This window comes from Oryctolagus cuniculus, chromosome 7 (genome assembly GCF_964237555.1).
Source record: "Oryctolagus cuniculus chromosome 7, mOryCun1.1, whole genome shotgun sequence".
Classification (NCBI taxonomy): Eukaryota; Metazoa; Chordata; class Mammalia; order Lagomorpha; family Leporidae; genus Oryctolagus; species Oryctolagus cuniculus.
Genome location: NC_091438.1, coordinates 70,163,923 through 70,188,195, shown reverse-complemented (window position 1 = coordinate 70,188,195; position 24,273 = coordinate 70,163,923). Strand labels below are relative to the sequence as shown.

The 24,273-nt window shown below is 38.8% G+C and overlaps 2 protein-coding genes across 4 annotated transcripts in view; one reads left to right on the top strand and one right to left on the bottom strand.

Moving 5' to 3' along the window:
- Window positions 1–13: 13 nt before the first annotated feature.
- TRMT13 (tRNA methyltransferase 13 homolog) lies at window positions 14–20,446 on the top strand. Of its 3 annotated transcripts, none has more exons than XR_011390552.1 (11): window positions 14–286; window positions 4,510–4,556; window positions 4,658–4,724; window positions 8,186–8,248; window positions 8,678–8,747; window positions 8,889–8,995; window positions 9,340–9,507; window positions 12,469–12,541; window positions 14,143–14,217; window positions 17,805–18,035; window positions 18,683–20,446. XR_011390552.1 is itself a non-coding variant. In XM_002715836.5 (11 exons), exons 1-11 carry the CDS (start codon window positions 140–142, stop codon window positions 18,873–18,875), a joined length of 1,440 nt encoding a protein of 479 aa, XP_002715882.1. In that variant the 5' UTR covers window positions 16–139; the 3' UTR covers window positions 18,876–20,446. The 3 variants fall into 3 exon arrangements, 2 of the variants coding, with proteins under 2 accessions (XP_002715882.1, XP_008263049.1); XM_002715836.5 differs by having other exon boundaries at window positions 16–286; window positions 17,606–18,035; XM_008264827.4 differs by lacking the exon at window positions 9,340–9,507 and having other exon boundaries at window positions 16–286; window positions 17,606–18,035.
- The window catches only part of LRRC39 (leucine rich repeat containing 39), a 30,779-nt gene continuing 24,983 nt past the window's right edge, over window positions 18,478–24,273 (bottom strand). The window contains exons 7-9 of the mRNA XM_002715469.5: window positions 23,828–23,980; window positions 22,517–22,653; window positions 18,478–19,156 (exon numbers count right to left, since the gene is read on the bottom strand). Coding sequence (XP_002715515.1) covers window positions 19,116–19,156; window positions 22,517–22,653; window positions 23,828–23,980 — 331 coding nt within the window. The 3' untranslated portion in view covers window positions 18,478–19,115. The remainder of the gene's footprint in view (window positions 19,157–22,516; window positions 22,654–23,827; window positions 23,981–24,273) is intronic.

Sequence of the window (24,273 nt, the reverse complement as noted above, 5' to 3'; positions counted from 1 at the left end):
CTGTTTCGGAAGTTCCGGGCATTAGCCTATGTGGCGGGACGTGAGGCCACCATGTTTGTTAAGGGAAGGGGACGCGGAGGAAGCTGACAAGTTTCCCTCTCGTCACTCTATGCTCGCCACCTGAAGCGGGTCCTGGATTATGGCGGCTTCTGCGCCCACCCCGCCGGCGACTGGTTTTCCAGCGGAAGGTAGATGCGGTTACTTTGTGGAAAAGAAGAAGCGGTTCTGCAGGATGGTGGTGGCCGCCGGGAAAAGGTTCTGTGGCGAACACGCCGGAGCCGCGGAGGTCTGGTATCGCCCTACTCTCCCGAGATTCGGAAATAAGTTTCTCTGTCCCGTCGGTGCTGGAACCCCGCCCCTCCCCTCTTTGACAGGTTTCTGCTTCTGTGCCCTGGATTCTCCACCGTTTGTTTTAAATGAACGCAGTTCTCACCCTGCGGAGCAGTGATGAGCAGTGTGTTCTGTTCTTTCAGTAAATGAAAGGCTAGCCGTGGTCCGTTTACCTCGATCCTAAATCGTGCTAATGCTAGATTTTAATTTTACTCCTTGCACTCTGCACCCCTCTGCTGTCCTAATGGGAAATGATAGTTGAGAAAAAGTAGTGATGGAAGTCCCGAGAACACTGATCTAAGCATTGTTTCGTGGACAGTAGCCACTTTTCATGAATGCGGTTGAGGATCTTTAAAAATGTATTTACATTTAAAATCCTTAGAAAGCGATTTATGACTAGTTTGCTTACATGCGGAAGGGAAAAATTTTAAATGTATAAGAACTGTCCTTTTAGAATAGAAAAATGTAGAATTTTGTGTGATAATACTGTTATAATTGTGCTATGGAACAATTCTGTATCACTTTAGAAGATACACATACATATATGTGATAAGAAAGTAAGAGTAGGTGCTGAAAGAAAGAGCATAACTGATAAGATTAGAAAGAATAAACCAGATAGACCAGCATCTGGTTCATGCCTTTAATATAATTTGTGTTCCTTTCTTAGTTTATGCTTCTAGTAATATCCCGTGTCAGTCTGTCTCCTGGACCCCTTCCCCTGCTACTGTCCATCATAGCCATGACTTACTTCCTATTTTAGTTTGACTGATATTTACCTAGAGTGAAGCATACTGAAACAAGCACCTTCGTGTTTTGGAGTTTGAGAGAGCGGCTTATTGCAGGAACTCTGAAATATACCCAGATTGTATTCGTTGGTTTTGAGGGAACAGCAAACATTCCTTTGTTGAAGAATGAGATTCTTGATTGTAAGAGTTTGTTCCACCTCTGTTACAAGACTTTAGACTTCACCTTATTCAGATATCTGGAAGGCGTCTGCAGAGAGTGATAGTAATAGGACATGGATAAGTCCTTACAAGCTGGTTGGTATTCCTGGAGTGGAATGACAGCTAGTTATTAGTCCCTTAAAGAAAGACTGGAAAGACCAAATAGAAACACTTTCCAAGGCCATGCTTAGATTTTTAATTGTGGCCATCTTCCTGAATCTGTAATTTTTGATGGAACTAGGTATTGTGACTTTTATCTTTTTTTAAAAAAATCATATATATGATAATATTACTTGTACTAATTTTTTCTAGTGGTTTTCAGGGATAATTTTGTCTCAAGGTGGATACCTGGCAATGTCTAAAGACATTTTTTAGCGCTGGTGTTGTGGCGTAGTGTGTGAAGCAGCCACGTAAGACACTGGCATCCCATATGGGCACTAGTTATTCCACTTCCAATCCAGCTCCCTGCAAATGGTCTGGGAAAAGCAGGAGAAGTTGGGCCCCTGCTACCCATATGGGAGACCTGTAAGAAGCTCCTGGCTGCCACCTGGCCCAGCCCCAGCTGTAGCAGCCATCTGGGAAGTGAACCAGGGGCTGGAAGATCTCACTCTCTCCCTCTCTCTCTCTCTCTATGGCTCTGCTCCTCTCTGTATCTCTCACTTTCATATAAATAAATCTTTTTTTTTTTTTTTTGACAGGCAGAGTGGACAGTGAGAGAGTGAGAGAGAGAGAGACAGAGAGAAAGGTCTTCCTTTTTTTTTTTTTTTTTTTGCCGTTGGTTCACCCTCCAATGGCCGCCACGGCCGGCGCATCGCGCTGATCCGAAGCCAGGAGCCAGGTGCCTTTCCTGGTCTCCCATGCGGGTGCAGGGCCCAAGCACTTGGGCCATCCTCCACTGCACTCCCTGGCCATAGCAGAGAGCTGGCCTGGAAGAGGGGCAACCGGGACAGAATCCGGTGCCCTGACTGGGACTAGAACCCGGTGTGCCGGCGCTGCAAGGCGGAGGATTAGCCTATTGAGCCACAGCGCCGTCCCCATAAATATTTTTTTCAAAAACTTTATTTGAGAGGTAGAGTTACAGAGAGAGGGGAGACAGAGAAAAGTCTTCCATCTGCTGGTTTACTCCCCAAGCTGCTGCAACAGCTGGAGCTGGGCCAATCTGAAGCCAGAAGCCAGGAGCTTCTTCCGGGTCTCCCACACGGGTGCAAGGGCCCAAGCACTTGGGCCATCTTCTACTGCTTTTCCAGGTTAGAAGTAGAGAGCTGGATAGGAAGAGAAGCAGCCGGGATGTGAACTGTTGCCCATATGGGATCCTGGCATGTAGGCGGAGGCTTAGCCTACAATGCCACAGTGCCAGCCCCAAAATAAATAAATCTTTTAAAAAAAAATGACATTTTGGTTGTCACAAATGGAGGGCATTACTGGCATCTTAGGGGTAGAGGCCAGAGAAGCAGCTAAGCCTTTTACAAGGCACAGGACAACCTCTACCCCACCCAAAAAATTACCCAACCCATAATGTGTATAGTGCCAAGGTTGAGAAACTGTTTTTCACCTCAAACAAATTTTATTTTATTTTTTAAAGATTTTCTCATTTTTAGAAAGGTGAAATGATAAAGGAAAAGAGAGAGAGAGAGTGAGAGAGAGAGAGAGAGAGAGAGATCGATCGTCCATTGGCTGGATCACTTTACAAATGTTTGTAAGCCAGGCTGAAGCCAAGAGCCAGAAACTCCATCCTGGTCTCTCTCTCTTTCTCTCTTTCTTCTTCTTCTTCTTCTTCTTTTTTTTTTTTTTTTTTTTTTTTTTAAGATTTATTTATTTAGTTGAAAGAGTTACAGAGAGGTGGGGGAAAGACAGAAGGAGAGAAAAGATCTTTCTTCTACAGATTTACTCCCTAGGTAGCTGCAATGGCTGGGGCTGGGCCAGTTCGAATCCAGGAGCCAGGAGCTTCTTCTGGGTCTCTCATGTGGCTAGCAGGGCCCCAGGCAGTTGGGTCATCTTCTGCTGTTTTTTCCAGGCCATTAGCAGGGAGCAGGATCAGAAGCTAAGCAGCCGGGACTCAAACGGACGCCAGCATCACAGGCAGTGGCTTTACTGGCTATGCCACAACACTGGCCTCCATCCTAGGATCTCACATGGGTAGCAGGAACCTGGGTACTTGGACTGTCTGCTTCCTCCTGCTTGCCTTAGCAGGAAGCTGGATCAGAAACAGAGTAGCCAGTACTGAAACCAGGTCTCTGATACAGGATGTGGATATCCCAAGTGGCAGCTTAACCATCTGCCATATCACCTACCCCCAAGTTTTAAAGGGCTTTTGGTTTTTCTTTTGTATGGTTATGCTTTGAGAATTAGAATAGTTTTCCCTTAGGTGGAGGCCAGATTTTAAAATTAGCAAGTAAGAGAGAAATACAGTATTTTCAAAAAAAAAAAAGTTATTGAAAAATGTTGTTGGTTTCCTGTGAAATTCTACATACTTAGTTTCATTGACACAGTGAGAGGTATATCAAAGTAAGTAATAGCAAATATATGATCAGCAATTTACTCTTTGGCCAGCACTGTGCTTAATAATGTTGTTTTAACTATTCACTCACTTAATCTTAACAAATCTGAGGTAAGACTTACTATTTTCATCTTTCAGATGAGGCAATAAGCCTACCTGAGTTATAGGGCCAGTAGGTGATTTAGAGCTAGGAATCCTACAATCCAGATGCATCTTAAATCAGTGTGTTATAATTTAAATGGACAACATTTTCCACAAAAAGAAATAAGTATTTAAGGTAATACATATGTTAGTTAGCTCAATATAGCCATTTTACAATGTGTAGATATTTAAAAATATCTTCTTTTACATGATAAATATAATTTTTATTTGTTTAAAAAATTTAAATGAATGGATAGCATTTTTCTTTGGTGGTGCGTAAAATAATCATACATATTGTATTTGATGCTATCTTAGATTCAAAAATCCCATATTTATAGGCCTTTTCTAAATCCTGTTTGAAGTTATAGAATTTGTTTTTTCCAAAGCAGTATGTGTTCTTAAATACACAAGCCACCCACACTGGAGATTTTTTTTTCTTGTTGTTAAACTCTATTTTGATCTGATTTTGCCTGTTTTTCGTTATGTTCTTTTAAAGTTTCTTTATGTTAGTATGGGAATGCAGATACAATGAAGTTGTATGTAGTATCTGTAAGTAACAATTTTATTTAAATGAATGTGTCTCTTTTAATTTATTAGGAAGAAAATACTCGTAAAAGAATCCTGTGTCCTTTAGATCCAAAACAGTAAGTATGGATCCAACAAAGGATTTTCTTTGCTGAATAAGGATTTTCTTTGCTGAAATTGTCAATCTTCTTATTTTAAACAATTTTCTCTTTCAATTTAGCACAGTATATGAAGATCAGCTAGCAAAGCATTTGAAAAAATGTAACGCAAGAGAGAAGCCAAAACCTGTAAGTGTTTTTTTTTTTTTAATTTAACAAGACTGTTGCTTCAAGTCCTAAATTTGGTAAATGCATTTTGAGTGTAGATAGGATATCAGACTATAAATCCTCATATGGTACTAATTTAGAGAATAGAATTTTATGGAACATGGGTGTTCAGAGAATAATTTCACTATTTATTGAAAAATAATTACTTAGTATGTACTAAATTTATTTCAGTAAGATATCACCCTGCTCTTCAAGGAAGTTATTTGAGACTGGTCAATAAACTTATAAATAAGGAATCTTATTCAATAATATCAGTGAGGGATAGGCGTGTGATACTATGATTAAGTCACTGCTTGGGACACCTGCATTGCATTTGAGTGCCTGGTTCAACTCTCAGCTACTCTGCTTGCAATCCAGCTTCCTGCTAATGCACACCTGAGGAGGTAGCAGATGCTGATCCAAGTACTTGGGTCCCTGCCACCCACACAGGAGACCTGGGTGAAGTTCCAGTCTCCTGGGTTCAGCCTGGCGTGGCTTTAGCTATTCCGAGCATTTGTGGAATGAACCAGTGGATAGAAGATCTTTCTTCATCTCTCTGTCTCTGTCTCTCTTTCTTCTGCCTTTCAAATAAAATGAAAATAATAATAATAATAATATCAGTGAAAGAAATAAGCACAATGTGATGAGTGCACATTCTTTTTTTTTTTTCTCCCAAAGATTTTATTATTTGAGAGACAGCATACAGAGACAGGGAGAGACAGAAAAGTCTTCCATCTGCTGGTTCACTCCCCAAATGGCCACAATGGCCAGAGCTGGGACAATCTGAAACCAAGAACCAGGAGCTTCTTCCAGGTCTCCCACATGGGTGCAGGGGCCCAAGCACTTGGACCATCTTCTACTGCTTTCCCAGGCCATAAGCAGAGAGCTGGATTGGAAGAGAAGCATCTGGGACATGAACCAGCGCACATATGGGATACTGGCACCAAAGATAGAGGCTTAGCTTACTATACCACAATGCCAGCCCAATGAGATCACATTCTTGCATCAAACTGAAAATTAAATGCAGGGTTAAGAAAGGCTTTCCACGGCCAGCGCTGCGGCTCAATAGGCTAATCCTCTGCCTGCGGCGCTGGCACCCCGGTTCTAGTCCTGGTCGGGGTGCCAGATTCTGTCCCAGTTGCTCCTCTTCCAGTCCAGCTCTCTGCTGTGGCCCGGGAGTGCAGTGGAGGATGGCGCAAGTCCTCGGGCCCTGCACCTGCTTGGGAGACCATCGGAAGCACCTGGCTCCTGGCTTCAGATTGGCGCAGTACGCCAGCCGCAGCAGCCATTGGGGGGTGAACCAACGGAAAAAGGAAGACCTTTGTCTCTCTCTCACTGTCCACTCTGCCTGTCAAAAAAAAAAAAAAAAAAAAAAGCTTTCCAGACAGAATGACACGCTGAGTCTTGATTTGGCAAAGAAAAGGAGGAGTCTCAGGTAGATAGGACAATATATATGATTACGGAACTGAGAAACCACATGCTTTCAGTAAATCTTAACTGGGTTCTTAAGAACATCAGGAATGATGATGTCAGATTTGCCTCTTAGGAAGTTTTATTTTATAGCAGTTTGGGAGGATAGCTTTGAAGGCTGTTACTGAAGTCTAGGTGAGACTGAATTAAAGAAAATGGAAAGGGTAAGGATAACTGCAGGAATTATTTAGGTAACAGAACTGGTGAAACTTAGTGCCTGATTTGAAATTCGGAGTTGAATATGTGGGTCAGAAATTCAATAAAGAGATTGGGCAGGTAATCAGCATTTGGAATTCAAGTACATAAGTGACACTGATATTAAAGAATAAGCTGCTAATAGGAACAATAGAAAAAGATTGAGAAGCATGGCTGAAGAGGTAGGAAAGAGGAAAAACTAGGAGAGTATGATATATGAGAAGCCAAAAGATGAAAAATTTCAAAAAGGAAAATGATCAACATTATCTGACACCACAGAAGAATCAAGTACAGGTAAGGATGGAAAAGAATCCATCAGATTGGCAGTATGATTGTTAAAGATCAAAGACCTTAGTAAATTGTATATTTAATAGGCTGGGGAGGGTAGAAATCGGTATGGAATGATATATAAAAATTGGTAGATGAGGCAAGAAAAATTACAAGCATAGATTTTTTTTAAGAAACTGGGCTATGAGTAGAATTTGTGCTTTTCTTATTGAAGTAAGAGAAAGTAGTGATTGAAGAGGATGATGGTACTATAGTATATTTGAAGATAGAAGTAAAAGTTTATTAGGGTTATTGGGAAAAGGCATTGAGGTACAGCATGTTAAGCTGCCACTTGGGACACCCCAGTGTGCCTGGGATTGAGTCCTGACTCTGCTTCTGATCCAACTTTCTGATAATGTGCATCCTAGGAGCACTGAGTAATGGCTCAATTACCTGGGCCTCTGCCTCCCCCATGGGAGACTTGGTTGGAGTTCCAGGCTCCTGCCTTTGGCCTGGCCTAGCTTTGACTGATATAGGGATTTGGGGAATGAACCAGCAGATAGAAGATCTATCTTTGTCTCTCCATGTCTGTCTGTCTGTCTGTCTTTCCCCCTCTGTTCTGCCTTTCAAATAAGTAAAAATTAAAAAAAAATAGGTTGTGAAGAATAATTGCTGGGCATCTTTAAAGTTCAGATTGATTGTATAAATAATGAATTTGCACTGGTGCCAGTCCAAATGACTAGGTAATTTTTCATTGGTGGGTTCAACAAGCCAGATACTGTAGTTGATCGACATATTAATAAAGGCATTAGGCTTTGCAAGGGTAGGTATGACAAAAGGACCAGACTGTGAAAGATAATGAAGAGTGGGTATCTAGATTGGATGACCTGAAACGGAAGCCAGAAATTAGCTGAAAAATAGAGATCTTTAAAAGGTAGAATATGATTACGAGGGCCAGTGATATGGCACAGCAGGTTAAAGCACCGGCCTGCAGTGCTTGCATCGCATATGGGCGTGGGTTCAATTCCCAGCTGTTCCACTTCCAATCCAGCTCTCTGCTATGGCCTGGGAAAGCAGTAGAAGATGGCCCAAGTCCATGGGCCCCTGCACCCATGTGGGAGAACCAGGAGAAGCTCCTGGGCTCCTGGCTTCAGATTGGCCCAGCTCCAGCCGTTGTGGCCATTTGGGGAATGAACCAGCAGATGGAAGACCTTTCTCTGTCTCTACCTCTCCCTCTGTAACTCTTTCAAATAAATAAAGTAAATATTTAAGAACAAGAGAATCAAAAGAACATGTTTGGAGCTCTTATTTATAAGGGTGAATTCTCAGCACCTAAAGCAAAATAGGGACCATATTAGGTATTTGTTTAATAATTGTTTAATGAATAAATTAATGGGAGGAAGGGAAAATGACAGGTTTGGAGTGTGGATAAGGATAAGAATTAGTTTTGAGCTTAATTTTTGTGAGCTTCACCTAATTAACAATGTTGTCATGGTTTTGTTTTTGTTAAGGATTTCTTTATTCAAGATATTAATGCAGGCTTAACAGATGAAACAGAAATACTCGAACAATTAGTAAGTACATTGACAATATTTAATTTTACAAGGTATTTACAAACTTTCCAAGTTGTGAATAAGCAATGTTTCCATTTTTGTTTGGAATATATCCATTTAGAATGCATTTTCCTGTATAATCAGTATGATTTGTGATGGTTAGTTCTTAAGACAACTCATGCCCCTTAACAAGCTACAGCATTTCTCAGAGTCCTCTTTGATTCTTGAACCATTCTGACACTAGACTTGTTCTTGACCCTGAGGAGGGTAGGAAAAGTAAAGAAACTTAGTGGTTGGGCATTTCTGATGGAAGCATAGAGAAAAGGTTTTTAGGAAGAAGAGCTTACACTGCCGTAGGAACTGCTCAACTTTTAAGCATCTACTCAGTCTTTGGGTTACTAATTCAAACCATTTCTTGTCTACATTATTTAGTTTTATTTTTGGTTATAGGTCCCAATTTCTTCTCTATCTGAAGAGCAGTTGGAAAACTTAATTAAGAAATTGAGGAAAGCAAGTGAAGGTAAGTCTGCCTAAAATTGCAAGTTCACCTATTTTAGAGTAATCAGATGGTGAATGAGTTGACAGTATTCTGGAACCATTGTTCAGAGTTCTACACTTTCATGTTTGGTTGCTTTAGCTGTTGTGTTTATATTTGGCACAGGTTTGAATTCTACACTTAAGCATCATATTATGTCCCATCCAGCATTACATGATGCCCTTAACGACCCTAATAATGGTGATTCTGCAACCAAGCACCTGAAACAGCAGGTATGTTTAGTTCAAATTAACTCTGCTGAAAATAGCCTCTGCTCATTTGTTAAAACCTAACATTCTGTTCTTCCTCTATATAGTTTATTAATGAGATTTTATTTGGTTTATCTTTCATGATATAACATTTTAATTCAAAAATATGTTTAAAATATGTTTTAAAAATTTTGGTATAATATGATTCTGAGTACTGAGTATTAAATATTAAAAACAGCAGAAAAATTTAAAGCCAAATATAAGTTGTCATTGTGAACATACTACCATAGCAGAAAGTACTTGCTGTCTTCCCATTTGAGCCAAATGTGTCTACTCTAGTTTATAAAATAATCTTGTGAAGTGTGCAGGCTTCTATTTTAGGTAACATTGAAAAATTAAAGTTACTTGGTCCAAGAAGATGTTTTGTTGAGTTTGGAGCAGGAAAGGGAAAATTATCTCATTGGGTTGATATTGCCTTAAAAGATGCTGAAAAAGTTCACTTCATCCTTGTAGAAAAGGGGACCACAAGATTCAAGGTAAGTGAAAGTAATATAAGTGAAGTATTTTTTCTATGTAGAAAAGAGATACAAATATGTCTCTTAAAAATGAAATTACTATTTTGTGTATTTGATAGCTTTTATCAGTTTGGGTTATGTTGGTGATTTTTAGGTAAATTTTTTTACCCCTACATTTTGATAATCCAAGTTCTGAGTTTTTTTGTTTGTTTCTTGTTTTAGCTTTATTTTTTTAAGATTCTTTTATTTATTTCAAAGGAAGAAATGCAGAGAGAGAGAGATCTTGCATCCACTGGTTCGCTCCCCAAATGGCCACAACAGCCAAGGATTGGGCCAGGCAAAAGGCAGGAGACAGGAGCTTCTTCCGGGTCTCCCACATGGGTACAAGGGCCCAAGTACTGGGCCAACTTCTGCTGATTTCCTGGACACATTAGCAGGGAGCTGGATCAGAAGTAGAGCAGCCAGAGCCAGAGCTTTAGGCAGTGCTCGTATGGGATGCTGACACTGCAGATGGAGACTTAACCTCTGTGCCACAGTGCCAGACCCCATGATGTGAGTTCTTAGAATTACTTGCAGACACATGAAAATACAACAATACTCTTAAAAGGTAGTGGAAAACAATTTAAAAATGTTTATTTTGGTTGATGCAAAAATTTGATATTCTTTGTTTGGGGCTGGTGTTGTGATGCAGTGGGTTAAGCCAGTTCTTACAACACTTGCATCCTATCTTGGACGTGTTCCACTTTCTATCCATCTCCCTACTAATGTGTCTAGGAGAGCAGTCGCAGGTGGCCCAACTCCTTGTGCTTTTGCCGCCCACATGAGTTCCAGGTTATAGGCTTTGGCCTAGCAAGCCCTGGCCATTGCACCCATTTGGTGAGTGAACTAGAGAATGGAGGATTTGTTTCTCTCTCTCTGTCTCTCCTTCTATGTCACTCTACCTCTCAAATAAATAAAACAAATATTTAAAAAAATTGAAATCCCTGCATTGTTTTTTCATAATACACATTTTTTGAACTGTTACAAAACTCCTTGTATGTAGAAAGAGCCAAGCTCTAGCTAAGAGTGAAAAATCCTGAGAACTACTTCTCTTGCTACTTAGTGTGATTTATTCAGTAAACATTTATTGAGCATACTGTCAGATACCATGATACTGAATATAAAAATTAAGTAAGACAAGGTCCCTATGCTCATTATATATGTTTAGAAAGGAGAGACAAGCAAATAAATCAATAATTGTAGTAAACTATTAAAATATGAAAAATGCACAGAGTACAGGTTAAGTTCAAAGGAATGAATGACAGGTTTTATTGCAAAGAAAGGATGGAGAATGACGACATAGAAAAGGTGATGCTTGAGCTAGATCTCCTAAAGTGAATTATTATTTGCTACTTAGAGGATTAGAGAAGCATTCTAGGAAGTAAGAACAATGTAACCAAGTGCCTGAAACAACAGGGAAACATTTCTCTGATAGGAACTCAAATACACTTCAAAAGGTTCCTGGAAAGTGGAATTAAAGTTTATTTTGGCACTAAATAACTTTGAAACCCATGCATAGTTTTTTTTCATAAGATGAATTTTTTCATGACTTTATTGAAGTATGCTCAGACGTGATGTGAGTAAAGTTCAGCAGTGATGAGACAGGAAAAGGGGACTAACCTGTGGAAGGAGTTTGACTCTTTCCTGCTGTGTGCTGGAGATAACAGGAAACAAGGTTTATTTCTTGCCTTCAAGCTTGCATCTAGTGGGGCAGACATTACAGATTTTGGTTCATTATGCTAAGTATGTTTTAATGGTAAGTCCTGATTGCTATGGGAGCATGAAGGTAGAGAACCAACCTCAGTCTAGTATGGGTCATAGGTTTCAGTTGAGAGAAGATTGGAAGAGTATATAAGCACTGGTAGTATAAAAAAGGGTTTTTAGAAGTTTATTTTAGAAGCAGTATTAAAGCCATGTCAGAAGAATCTGAGACTTGAGTAGAGAGATAATAACAACATGCTTTTATCAAATAATCCAAGTAAGAAATGGACCAGAGTTAAGGCTATTGTAGTGGAATGGAGAGAAAGGGAAGAGTTTGAGAAATGTTAAGATTTTGAAAGCCACAAGACTTGGTGATTTCTTCATTCAGTTATTTTGGGTGGCATTTTTATTGGCAAAATGATTAAATGTTGCTCTTTGAGATAGGAAATAAAGGAGAAGGAAGATGAAAGATGGATTTGGAGAGAAAAGTAATAGTTCAGCTCTGGCCAGTTTGCAATGCAAGTTAAGTTCACAATTGGGTATGTGTCTGATGCTTATCAGGATTCTGGGCCAAAGATGGAGAACTGTGAATCTTAGGTACATGGATATGATGTAGAGTGGTTGTGATCTTTCAGGGAGAAGAGGAAGTGGAGCAAGACAAAAATACTACACAAGGGTGAAAAAGATAATACAGCAACTAATCCATCATCAGATGAATGGATAAAGAAAATGTGTATATATATCCACAATGGGGTATTTATTGTTTAGCTATAAAAAAAAGAATGAAATTTTATCATTTGCAGCATTATGGTTAGAACTGGAAGAGATATGTTAAATGAAATAAGGTAGACACAGAAAGACAAATACTGCATGTTCTCCCTTATGTGTGAGAAAGAAAAAAAAGAGTTCTTTGTATTTGTTTCTTCCCATAACAAAGATTAAGTTCTGGATATAATTTTTTAAAATCTGGTAAGTAATCTTAGATAAGCCACTTAACATCTGTGAACCTCATTCTTTATGGGTGAATTGGGAATTTTTAAGGTTAAAGGAAATAATTCTGCATAATAATTGATAAAATATTCAGCCTTATAAAAATATGTGGTAATATTTTGGAGTTTTTTCAAAAAATATATAATCTTAAAATTTTGTATTATGCTTTTTCAGTACTAAAAAATAAGATCAAAATTTGCTCAATTTGGAGAACAAAAACATTTTCATAAAGTTGATGTTCTGTTTGTACAGGTAGATGGTAAACACAGAAAGAAAAACTCAGTATTTGAAAGACTGCAAATTGATATTCAACACTTGTGTCTGAGTAAGTTGCATAACTTTCCGTTGCTCTAACTGTAAATCATAGAAGTTTCTAACTTTGAGGGTTGCTTAGAAATCCAGTCATGCAGAAGACTGCTTCAGGAAAAACAAGGTAAAGTTAATCTATTGTGTTTTTTGGTTTTTTGTTTTTTTTGTTTGTTTGTTTGGACAGGCAGAGTGGACAGTGAGAGAGACAGACAGACAGACAGAGAGAAAGGTCTTCCTTTTCTGTTGGTTCACCCCCCCAATGGCTGCTGCGGCTCGCGCACCGCGCTGATCCGAAGCCAGGAGCCAGGTGCTTCTCCCGGTCTCCCATGTGGGTGCAGCGCCCAAGCACTTGGGCCATCCTCCACTGCACTCCCGGGCCACAGCAGAGAGTTGGACTGGAAGAGGAGCAACTGGGACAGGACCGGCGCCCCAACCGGGACTAGAACCCGGGGTGCCGGCGCCGCAAGCAGAGGATTAGCCTATTGAGCCAGCCAATCTATTGTTAATAGAATGTTATTTATAACATTTAAATGTAAATTAAGGGGTTGATGCTGTGCCATATCTGTGGCATAGCGGCCTGCAATTCGGCATCCCATGTGGACGCTGGTTCGAGTTCTGGCTGCTTCACTTCCGATCCAGCTCTCTGCAATGGCCTGAGAAAGCAGTAGAGGATGGCCCAGGTCCTTGGGCCCCTGCACCCATGTGGAAGACCCAGAAGAAGCTCCTGGCTCCTGGCTTCGGATTGGCACTGCTCCAGCCATTGTGGCCAATTGGGGAGTGAACCGGCGGATGGATGACTGCTCTCCCTCTCTCTGTGCCTCTCCTTCTCTCTCTGGGTAACTCTGACTTTCAAATAAATAAATAAATCTTTTTTTAAAAAATGTAAATTGAATTAGGATTTAAATTTTTAAACATTGTTTCTCAGTGTCAACTGAATGTTACATTAGGCTAGAATTTAGGTTTCTATAATATGTCCTATGTTGCTTCTTTGTCCTGTTTAATTTTGGATCTGTTCATAAATAAACTATCCTGCTGCCTTTAGTTAATATGACTTTGCTTTAGCCATTGTAAGAAATAAGATGGTTCTCTGCCTAACTACTATGTAAAAAATGCCTTCTAGAATTTTAAATTATATCCAAGAAAGTAATCACAATGATACTCACATTCCATACACCTATATTCTCTCTCCCCATCCTGTGCTTCCCTCTTCTCTCTTCTTCTCTCCTCCCCTTCCTCTCCTCTCTTAAACATTCTTTTTAGTGCCCTTTCTAAATCTTTTCTGTAGTTTTTTATGTTAAACAGAAAATAATGCAAACTTATCCCAGCAAGCTCTTCCTTCCACTCATTGTTAGCCAGCCTTGAAAAGTACCTCAGCACATGAATACATCACTGTAGTTTGAATTATTTGACTGAATGTATTACTTTTCTGATGGCATAAACTCCAAAAATAAATTTCTGTGCTGTATGTTTAATTCCATAAAAGGACAATTTTTTTGTCTGAGTCTATTTCAGTCCTAAAGCTCAAAGATTCTAATCAATTCTGTTTTTAAGAGCACTATGTTATAATACTTTATCTAACAAGACAGATTACTTAATTCTCATTTCCTTTTATTTCAGACAAAATTCCTGTGCTGAGGGAAGGAAAACTACCTGTGGTAGGAATTGGAAAGCATCTGTGTGGAGTGGCAACAGGTATGTAAATATATTCATGATGCTTAAGTTATCTTAAAATTTAGCTTAACACAGCCCAAGCCATTTCAGTAGCTTCTTTTGAATGGTATGGATTTCTTATGTTTATAACTCATTCATCTTCCTGAAAAGGGTTTCATCAAATATGGATTTTTCCTACTTATCTGCTCATTTTGGACATTTTGCAAGATGACTTAAGAGTTCTTTATGTAAATACTGTGTCATATGAGACCTTAGAATACTTTATTTTTAGACTTTTTTAGAGATTTATTTATTTATTTGAAAGGCAGAGTTAGAGAGACAGGGAACGACTCCCCAAAAGGCCACAATGACTGGGGCTGTGCCAGCCAGGAGCCAGGAGCCTCCTCTGGGTTTCCCACGTGGGTGCAGGGCTCCTAAGACTTGGGCCGTCCTCCGCTCTCCCAGGAGCATTAGCAGGGACTTGGATTGAAAGTGGAGCAGCTGGGACTCAAACTGGCACCCATATGGGATTCTGATACTCAGGCCATAGCTTTAACCCACTGCGCTACAGCACCAACTCCAACCTCAGAATTCTTTGGGTTATGTTTCAACAAAAAAGGAAATGAATCACTTATGATTCCATCCCAGGAGGTTTTTTAGAGAAGATGCTTGGGAAGAACTCTGAAACCTCTCTCACTAGAAGATTACAGTGTTTTAGGATTCTGAGCAAAAAGAAAAAAAATTTTAGACCAAAAAATCTAAGATGTCTGCTCCTTCTCTTCATCAGCTTGATAAAGTGGAAACAGTCCAGCCTTTGGCTCTGATGGATAATAATAACAAATTATTCCGGGGCCAGCGCAGTGGTGCAGTGGGTTAATGCCCTAGCCTGAAGCGCTGGCATCCCATATGGGTGCCGGTTCGAGACCCAGCTGCTCCACTTCTGATCCAGCTCTCTGCTATGGCTTGGGAAAGCAGTAGAAAATGGGTCAAGTCCTCCTGGTTTCGGATCGGCGCAGTTCTGGCCATTGCTGCCAGCTGGGAAATGAACCATCAGATGGAAGACCTCTTTCTCTCTCTCTCTTTCTCTCTGAACCAACGGAAGGAGGACCTTTCTCTCTGTCTATAGCTCTACCTGTCAAATAAAGAAAAAAAGAAAAAGCCATGTGAAGTAAACCAGTTCCATCTTGGATGGAAGGAAAACCTACTCCTTTGACTCCTCCCATCAGAGACCACCTTTCATGTCCCACACACTTTTTGTTGTTTCACTCTGAATTCTTCCTTCATCTCTGCTGCAATTGCTACCCTTCTTGAAATTCTCTTTTGTTGCATTCTTCTCTCTTGTTCTTCCCCTACAGTTGTGCCCTTTTTTTTTTTTGTTTCTTTCATGTTCTCTACTACCTGTCATTTACATATTAATATTCACATCTATCTGCTATAACCTAATATGTCTTTCCCTCTCCTTATACTCTTCAGTAGCTCCCAGTGACCTACAGGATGAAGTCTAAGCCCTTAAACTTGACCTCATAGCTTCAGTCTGGGTTCTTCTTTCCTATCACTATTTCCTGCTTCCAGATTTACTGTTCAGCAATATCAAATCCTGTGTATTTTTTCACACACCAAACTGTTTCTGCTATACCTGGGATTTGGATTCCACTGTCACCCAAACCAACAAAAATGTCTCCTTCAGCTCAGTTGTCACCACTTTCAGGGAGCCACCCTAAATATACATCTGGTTAATGTTACCATAAAATTTTGCATATATTTACCTTATTGTTTTTAATGATTTGTTTATATGTCTTATTCTTCCACAATGCTGTGAAGTTTTTGAGCTTAGAGCATCTGATATAATACTTAGTATATAACAAAAATTCAGTAAATGAATGAATGATTTACTTGGCTAATAATTTGCTGTGTTTTCTTGTCCACTTTAGGTATGTGGCTTTGTCTGTTAAGTTCTCTAGAAAGGACAGGTTGAGATAGATTACTAATAAAGCTTCTTCTAATTCTGAAATCACTTAATTTTTTTAATAATTTTCTGGTTATTTGTATTTCTGAAAATCATACATACAAGTCAAATATGAGTAAAGTAGTGACTGGATATATATATATAGTAATAATATTTATGAAAAATAGATAAACTATTCATGCTTCAAGTAATAGATTCCCAGTGTTTGTTTACTGAAATTTGTATTCTACTGTTCAGTAGTAAAATATCAGATCATTTAACATTCAATTGTGACATTTTAAATTATGAAGTTTAAAAAATATATATCTGTTCTTGATAGATAAGACACAACTAATCAGAAAATATGGGTCTTCTTGTGTACAAGTGTATTTGTGGTCTTTCTAAAATTATTAATGTTAGAGTTTTCAATGGAAAATAGCCACAGTCATCAAAAGTCCAGTAGTTTTAGTTTTAAAGTGAACTAAAAATTTTTCATTTGAATATGACTGTATCTACCTCTGTGTATGTATGAATATTGCATCCTCAGTGCTTTGCACATGAAAGGCATTCAGTAAGTATTTGCTGAATGAATGCGTAAATATAGAAGGCTGCTGAGTGAGCCCTACTTTCCAAATTCTTTTTTTTATTTATTTATTTATTTATTTTGTCAGGTAGAGTTAGACAGTGAAAGAGAGAGAGACAGAAAGAGAGAGACAGAGAGAAAGGTCTTCCTTCTGTTGGTTCACTCCCCTAATGGCCATCACAGCCAGCGCTGTGCTGATCCGAAGCCAGGAGCCGAGTTCTTCCTCCCAGTCTCCCATGCGGGTGCAGGGCCCAAGCACTTGGGCCATCCTTCGCTGCCCTCCTGGGCCACAGCAGAGAGCTGGACTGGAAGAGGAGCAACCAGGACTAGAACCCGGGGTGCCGGTGCCGCGGCAAGATTAGCCAAGTAAGTCACGGCACCGGCCCCTACTTTCCAAATTCTACACCTTTGCTCAACTCATCAGTTACCTTTCACTATAAACATCTTACATTTCAAGATAGTGTCCTGATCCAGCATCAGTATGCTGAGCAGAGCTGCCTTTCATTATTTCTTTCTTTGGGTTTTTTAAGCTCAAAACTTCCCTAGAATTTTAGTATAGGCAAATAGATTTTTCTATGCAAGTTATTTCCTTAGGTAAGTTAGGAGCAATGAGAGACAATTCAAGTTGATGGACTAAAAGTTTTTCAAATTGTAGCTCTTAAAGGAGGTGGGCTTTATGCAGAATAAATCATCAGAGAAATTGAGAGGATACTGTCTTACTAAGAAAAGAGGAAATTTGAAGGAAATTTGATAATTCATGGTAGAATTATTAGCAGTATAAAGCTAAATCAGTTTTTGATGGTTTTGTTTTTGGGTTTTTAAAAAACATACTGCTTAATGAATGTAAAATATGTTTATTTTTAAAGATGATATGGTTGGGGGGCACATAATTGTATTTGCAGATCTTGCATTACGATGTTTGATTGAAACCTATGCTGCCAGTTGTGAGGAAAGAAATGAAGAGCCTTTAGCCAAACGCATAAAGAATGATAAAACAGAAAAAGAAATTAACACTTTGGCCAAGGAAAGAAATGAAAATATTGTTCCAGAGAAGTGGACCCCTGTGGCTGGCATTGTTATTGCACTCTGTTGTCACCACAGGTGTGATTGGAGACATTATGTGGGCAAAGAATATTTCAGGACTTTAGGCCTGGGAGCAGTGGAATTCCACTATTTCCAGCGAATGAGTAGCTGGGCGACTTGTGGGATGCGGAAGACATCTTTGGAAACCTCAACTATGACCACACAGCCAAAGGGTAATCAGAAAGATGATGAAGAGCATGATGATGGAGGATACAGGATCACGGATGACAGTGCTGATAGTTTGCCTGGGTAAGTGACTGCTTTTGTTATGGACAATACTAATGAAATGATAGTAATCCATAAATAATTCTTTATTGCTGTACAGTGGTTCTAGTTTCCCCTTGTTTGAGGGGGATACATTCCAAGACCCCCAGTTGGTGGTACCTTGGGTAGTACCAAATGATACATATATACTGTGGTACCTCAGCAGTCAATCCGATAAACAAGGTGACTACTAAGTGACTATTGGCCAGGTAGCATATAGAATATAGATAAAATGGACAAAGGGATGATTATATTCTGGGTAGCAAGGAATAGGACCATGCAAGATGTCATTGTACTAATAATGACATGCAATTTAGAACTAGGAATTATTTATTTCTGGAATTTTCCATGTAATATTTTTAGATCATGGTTGGCCACAGGTAACTGAAACTGCAGAATGTGAAACCATGAATAAGGGGAGACTCTCTGTAGATGACTTAACAACAATTTATTCATGAAATATATTTTACAGTCTAATTTTAGAATTTACACACATTTTTATAATGTTCACAAGTAAAATGTGCCTTGGAAGCATGATGCATAGCACCTAGTACATTGTCTCAATAAGTAGAACTAAAATAACTTCTACAAAACTTTAATAATAATGTTTTATGTATGTTTATTCAATTTAGGCTTCTTACTGTTGAAGAAAAGAAGAAAATAGGGCACCTCTGTAAATTGCTGATTGATCAAGGCCGAGTCAAGTATTTGCAGCAGAAAGGATTCAGTCCTGCTTTACAGTACTATACAGATCCTCTGGTGTCTTTGGAAAATGTGTTGTTAACCGCTTTACCAAACCATTCATCGCCAGAAACAACTGCTTAATGGAAAAGAAATTTGAACAGCAGCTGTCTTCCACGAAAAAGGGATTTTTTTTAATTATATTTTTATACTCATCACAATACAGGTGTAATTTAAATAACAAATAATATGAACTTTCATAAATTCTGTGGCCTCATTAAACTTTGGTAATAGCTTTGTTTTTTACTTCAGAAGAAGCCCAAACATTAGGAAATTCACCGAGTTCCCAAAGTAATCTTCTTTAGCGGATCATCCTGAATTAGATTATTCAGCTGGTAAATTCGTCAAACATTTGACTTGATTATCTGAAATACACATAACACATTGAAACATAATTGGAGTATTATCTTTCTGTTTGCATTCATTTTAAAAATTTATTTTCCCTTGGATTTATTTAATATTAATTTATCAATTAATGATCAGTTGTCAATTTGTATTGAGGGCCAATCTGAGAATTTGGCTTATTTGAGGATTTTTTCCATGCCCATCTGGAAAGAATAATCAATTGTGATTTTCTCAAATGCAAATTCAGAGCTGTTCACAGTTAGTAAAATTTCCTTTATATTTCTAAAGCCATACCTGCATTTATATATTATCAGGATTTGTCCATGACAAACTCCAAAACTGAAGAGATATTTTCAAGAAAAAAAACTATTTGATTTCATTCCTGTGTTAGCTAGAACTTCTATAAAGATACTTGTAAGAATAATATAAAATTTAGTTTGAAATTTGCAAATAGCTTCTGAAGTTATTAGCTATCTTGTTATTTTTTATCAGGTGTGTTTTTTTAATATATGTAAGGAATAACTTATTCTCTCCTGTTGGAGAAAAGAATTTGGGATAAAGTAGAAATTAGATAATGAAACCAAAAATGTACTCACATTTAGGTCTTATTTAATTCACAAATAGTTTCTGCGCACAAGCAAATATTAAACCAAACATATTGGTAGGGCTGTTATTCTCTTCTACATTATCCTTGACTTTTTTTCCTGCCTTGATTTCTAAAAACTGCCTTAATTATTGGTACATTTGCTAAGACAAAGGTCCAAAATGATACTTTTGGATACTATAATGACATCCTGAGTTAACCATTTTGATCTTGAAGGTCTGTGATTACATGGCTTAAAAGTAAAGAAGCCTAGCCCATTTTTAATTTGTCTTTAGCTTCCTCTTAAAATAGAGATGATAACAATAAAACCTACCTCATAAGGTGGTTATAAGCTAAAAGGGAGATATAACAAAGTAAAATGCTTAGAACAGTTCAAAGCACAAAGTACTTAGTAAATAATAACTAGTAGTAGTAATTCATGACTTCAATAATATAATGAGCAGGCTTTGGGTTTATGATCTCTTAAGTTGTTAATGCTTTTTCTCTTGTTACAAGTTTCATGTCAAATATTACTAAAAATAAGACAATTTGTTATTTTTTAAATGAGTTATTCATGCCTCCCAATCAAGAACATAAATAATGACAATACATCATTCAGTAATCACCGCTCTTTTTCTGCGTCAGGCAATGCTGATTTCTGTCATAAACTTTGTTATAATTCAATAATTTATGCCCAGAAATAAAGGATATTCTGTGGCAGGCATAATCCTGGTTATTTATTTATTCGTTTATTTAGAACAATTTATTTATTTGAAAGGTGGAGTTAAAGAGAGAGAAACAGAGACAGAGCTTCCATCTGCTGGTTCCCTCCCCAAATGGCCGCTACAGCCAAGGCTGAGCCAAGCCAAAGCCAGAAGCTGGAATACCATCCAGGTCTCCCATATGAGTGGCAGTGGGCCATCCTCTGCTGCTTTCACAAGCACATTAGGAGGAAGCTGGATCAGAAGTGGACCCAGGGCTCATATGTGATGCCAGTATTGCAGGTGGCTGCTTAACCCACTTCACAACTCCAGCGTTGGTGGCATTTCATAAATCATACATACATACCCAGGAGTTATTCTAATACAGTCCTGTGACCCATTTATCTTAATATTCTGATGATGGTATGAATTACTTATGAGATGATAAACTTGTCCTTCAGATATCAGTCTTACATATTGAGATTATTTTTTCTAACCTTGCTTATTTTCATGTATCACAAGAAAATGACTATGTGGGGTATGTTTCTTGACCTGAAAGATCTGCAGGTTCAGCAAAGCCCTTGAACTTTACATTTGCCTACACAGTTACTGCTTCTTGCATGACCCACAGGAGCATTAAACTTACTGTTAAAGCTGAAGCTCAGGACATGTTCATGGTCCAGCAGTTAAGATGGCCACTTGAGACACCTGCATACAGTTTGAGATTGCCTAGTTGGAGTCCCTGCTACTCTTGTTTCTAGTCCAGTTTTTCTGTTAAATGTGCATGTGGGAGGCAGCACATGATGACTCAAGTATTTGAGTTCCTGCCACTGATGGGGGAGACCCCAGTGGAATTCCAGGCTCCTGGTTTCCACTTAGGCAAGTCCTGGAAGTGACCTGGCAGCTAGAAGATCTCTCTTTTTCTGTTTCTTGCATTTCAAATAAAATAAAAATTTAAAAACTTGAACTTGGGGCTGGTGGTGTGGCCTAGTGGGTGAAGCCATGGCCTGTAACACTGACATCCCATAAGTACCTGGTCAAATCCCGGCTGCTCTATTTCTGATCCAGCTCCCTGGTAATGGCCTGGGGAAAACAGTAGACAATGGCTAAAGTGCTTGGGCCCATGCTATCCATATAGAAGACCTGGAAGAAGCTCCAGGCTCCCAGCTCCAGGTTCCCGGCTCCTGGGTTTGGCCTGCCCTAGCCCCAGCCATTGCAGCCATCTGGAGAATGAACTTGTGGATGGAGGCCCTCTCTCTGTTTCTCCCTCTCTCTAACTCTTGAATACATAAATTCTTTTAAAGAAGAAATGAACTCAAGAAGTAAGGCCCTAAACTTCCCCCTTTTCTCATTTTTAGTTACCTATTCTGCCTCCTGTCTTCATATGTTTATTCTCTGCTTTCCAAAACTAGGCCCCAACCTATTACTATACTTATCTTTCTCCCGCTGGTCCTCCATGCTGTTACTTTCATAACCTCGCTACAGTAGATGTAATCACAATTTCCTAAGTATAAGTATACTCCACTGGATATTGGTAAAAATGATTTAAAACTGTTATTGTCTGTTCTGATTATATTCATTTGTCAAAGTAGTTGCATTCAGTTGAGCTAAAATCTACCTTTTAAGTTCTAAATTATGAGACATTTGTTGATTGAAATCTGTGTTCTCAGTTCTCATTCATAAAATTTTTGCTATTTATAGATTGTAGAAAAAGGAAATGGCAAGGAAGGTCAGTTTGTGGTCAGTCTGACATGTATGGCAAGCTAGTGGAACGAGGTAGTGAAGCTTTAGAAGAACCATGACTTCATTGGCTTGGTTGTGCTTCTAGTGCCTGGCCAAATAATTTATTTCCTGACTTCACTTGAAAGCCTTTAAGTATCCCTATAACCACTCTCTACAAACACTTACCAGAATTAGGAACAGAGTTGAATTTCACGTTTTACTTTCCACAGTGTTGGGCAAGAGGTCAGGATTTGACCGAAAGGGCAAGATGGAGTGACAAATCCATATGGGAATTAATATAAAATGAGTTAATTATATGCACATTCCTCTACCAAAAAAGCATATTTAATGAGTGTTACATACAAATCTCCTACCTGCTCTCCGTGATTCCTGTATGTACAAGTGCATAAACTGTAGGCCAAATAATTCCCGTTCCTCCTCTTCATCTTCACTTTTACTGGGGGGAAGTGTTACTTCCAGTTGCAGTGGGTTGTCTCTGAAGTTGACAAACCTAGTAGTTCACCAAAAAGCAGTATTTTTATAAATGCCACAGAAGTGTACATTTATTTCCCTAGAGAAAGCAAATGATAATATACTAAATTACTTTTTATACTGCTTCCATACCTAAGCATCTTGGTGAGATGTTTTCTGTCTTCATAGGGAATAAAAATACTAGCTTTAGACAAATCATTTTCCAAGTCTATAAAATCAACTCTTAGTTCATAAGCAGTATTTAATGTTTACCCTGTAAGCAATTTTAGTGCATCTTTTATAGATAATGCCATGAACTTAGTTTCTTCATATTTGTTAGATTTGGGTCTTATTCATCATTTTGACTTCACTAGTTCCAGGCTAGTAAAGGCTGAATATTTTGTTGTGGAAGTTTTGGGTTTTAATGTGTGCCTTATCTTTTGGAAGGAAAGCACTTCAGGGAGTTCAAGTAATTAAAAAATCCTTACCTACTTTCTGTTGGTAACAAAGTTGTTTTTGTCCCTTTGTAGTTATGTTAGAGTAAAATCACTATGCTTATACTTTGGGATTTTGTATTATGAATAACATATATTAACAGTCTAAAGATAATTTTCATAAAAGTGTTAACAGAGGACATCTTTAAACTGATAAATCTTAGTACTGCTTTAGTTACAAGGATTCTCTCTTAATTAGGACCAGCATTATATGAATCCTGTTCATCAAGTTACAGAATTTCAACATTGGAAAAGAAATTTTTTTTTTTTTTTTTTTTTGACAGGCAGAGTGGACAGTGAGAGAGACAGAGAGAAAGGTCTTCCTTTGCCGTTGGTTTACCCTCCAATGGCTGCTGCGGCCCGCGCGCTGCGGCCGGCGCACTGCGCTGATCCGATGGCAGGAGCCAGGTACTTATCCTGGTCTCCCATGGGGTGCAGGGCCCAAGCACTTGGGCCATCCTCCACTGCACTCCCGGGCCACAGCAGAGAGCTGGCCTGGACCAGGGGCAACCGGGACAGAATCCGGTGCCCCGACTGGGACTAGAACCTGGTGTGCCGGCGCTGCAAGGCGGAGGATTAGCCTAGTGAGCCGCGGCGCCGGCCGGAAAAGAAATTTTTTTAATGTATCCATTCATATGAATGAAGATCCACATTTATTGGTAAAAATATCTGCATTACTTTGTTCATGGCCAGAAAGGAACATGTTTTACGTGCACAAACCTCAGACTTGTCATTGCTTCCATACATACTGGAATATCTTGCAGTTTGTTGTTGCTGAGAACCAGAGTACCGAGATTTTTCAGATTGCTGATTGTTTCTGGCAAGCATGTTATTTCATTCCGTTGCAGCCATAATGTATGTAGATTTTGCATTCTGAAGAATTAAAAGAGGTTTCTGCAGCTAGTTACACATACTATGAAAATCCTGGTTCTTATTACCTTAAGAAACAAAGAAATGTCATCTTCTACAACATCCCCTTTAATCAGCATACGTATTGAGTTAGTTGTCACTTTATCTGATAATTAGAGAAACTACACCTGAAACTAAATCTCCACAGTATAGTTCTCATTGTGGTGATGGTAGAATTAAATTAGCACATTCTAGAATTCACTATGGTAGGATTTCTTAAAAAAACTGTTTTAAGGGGCTAGCACTGTGGCATAGTA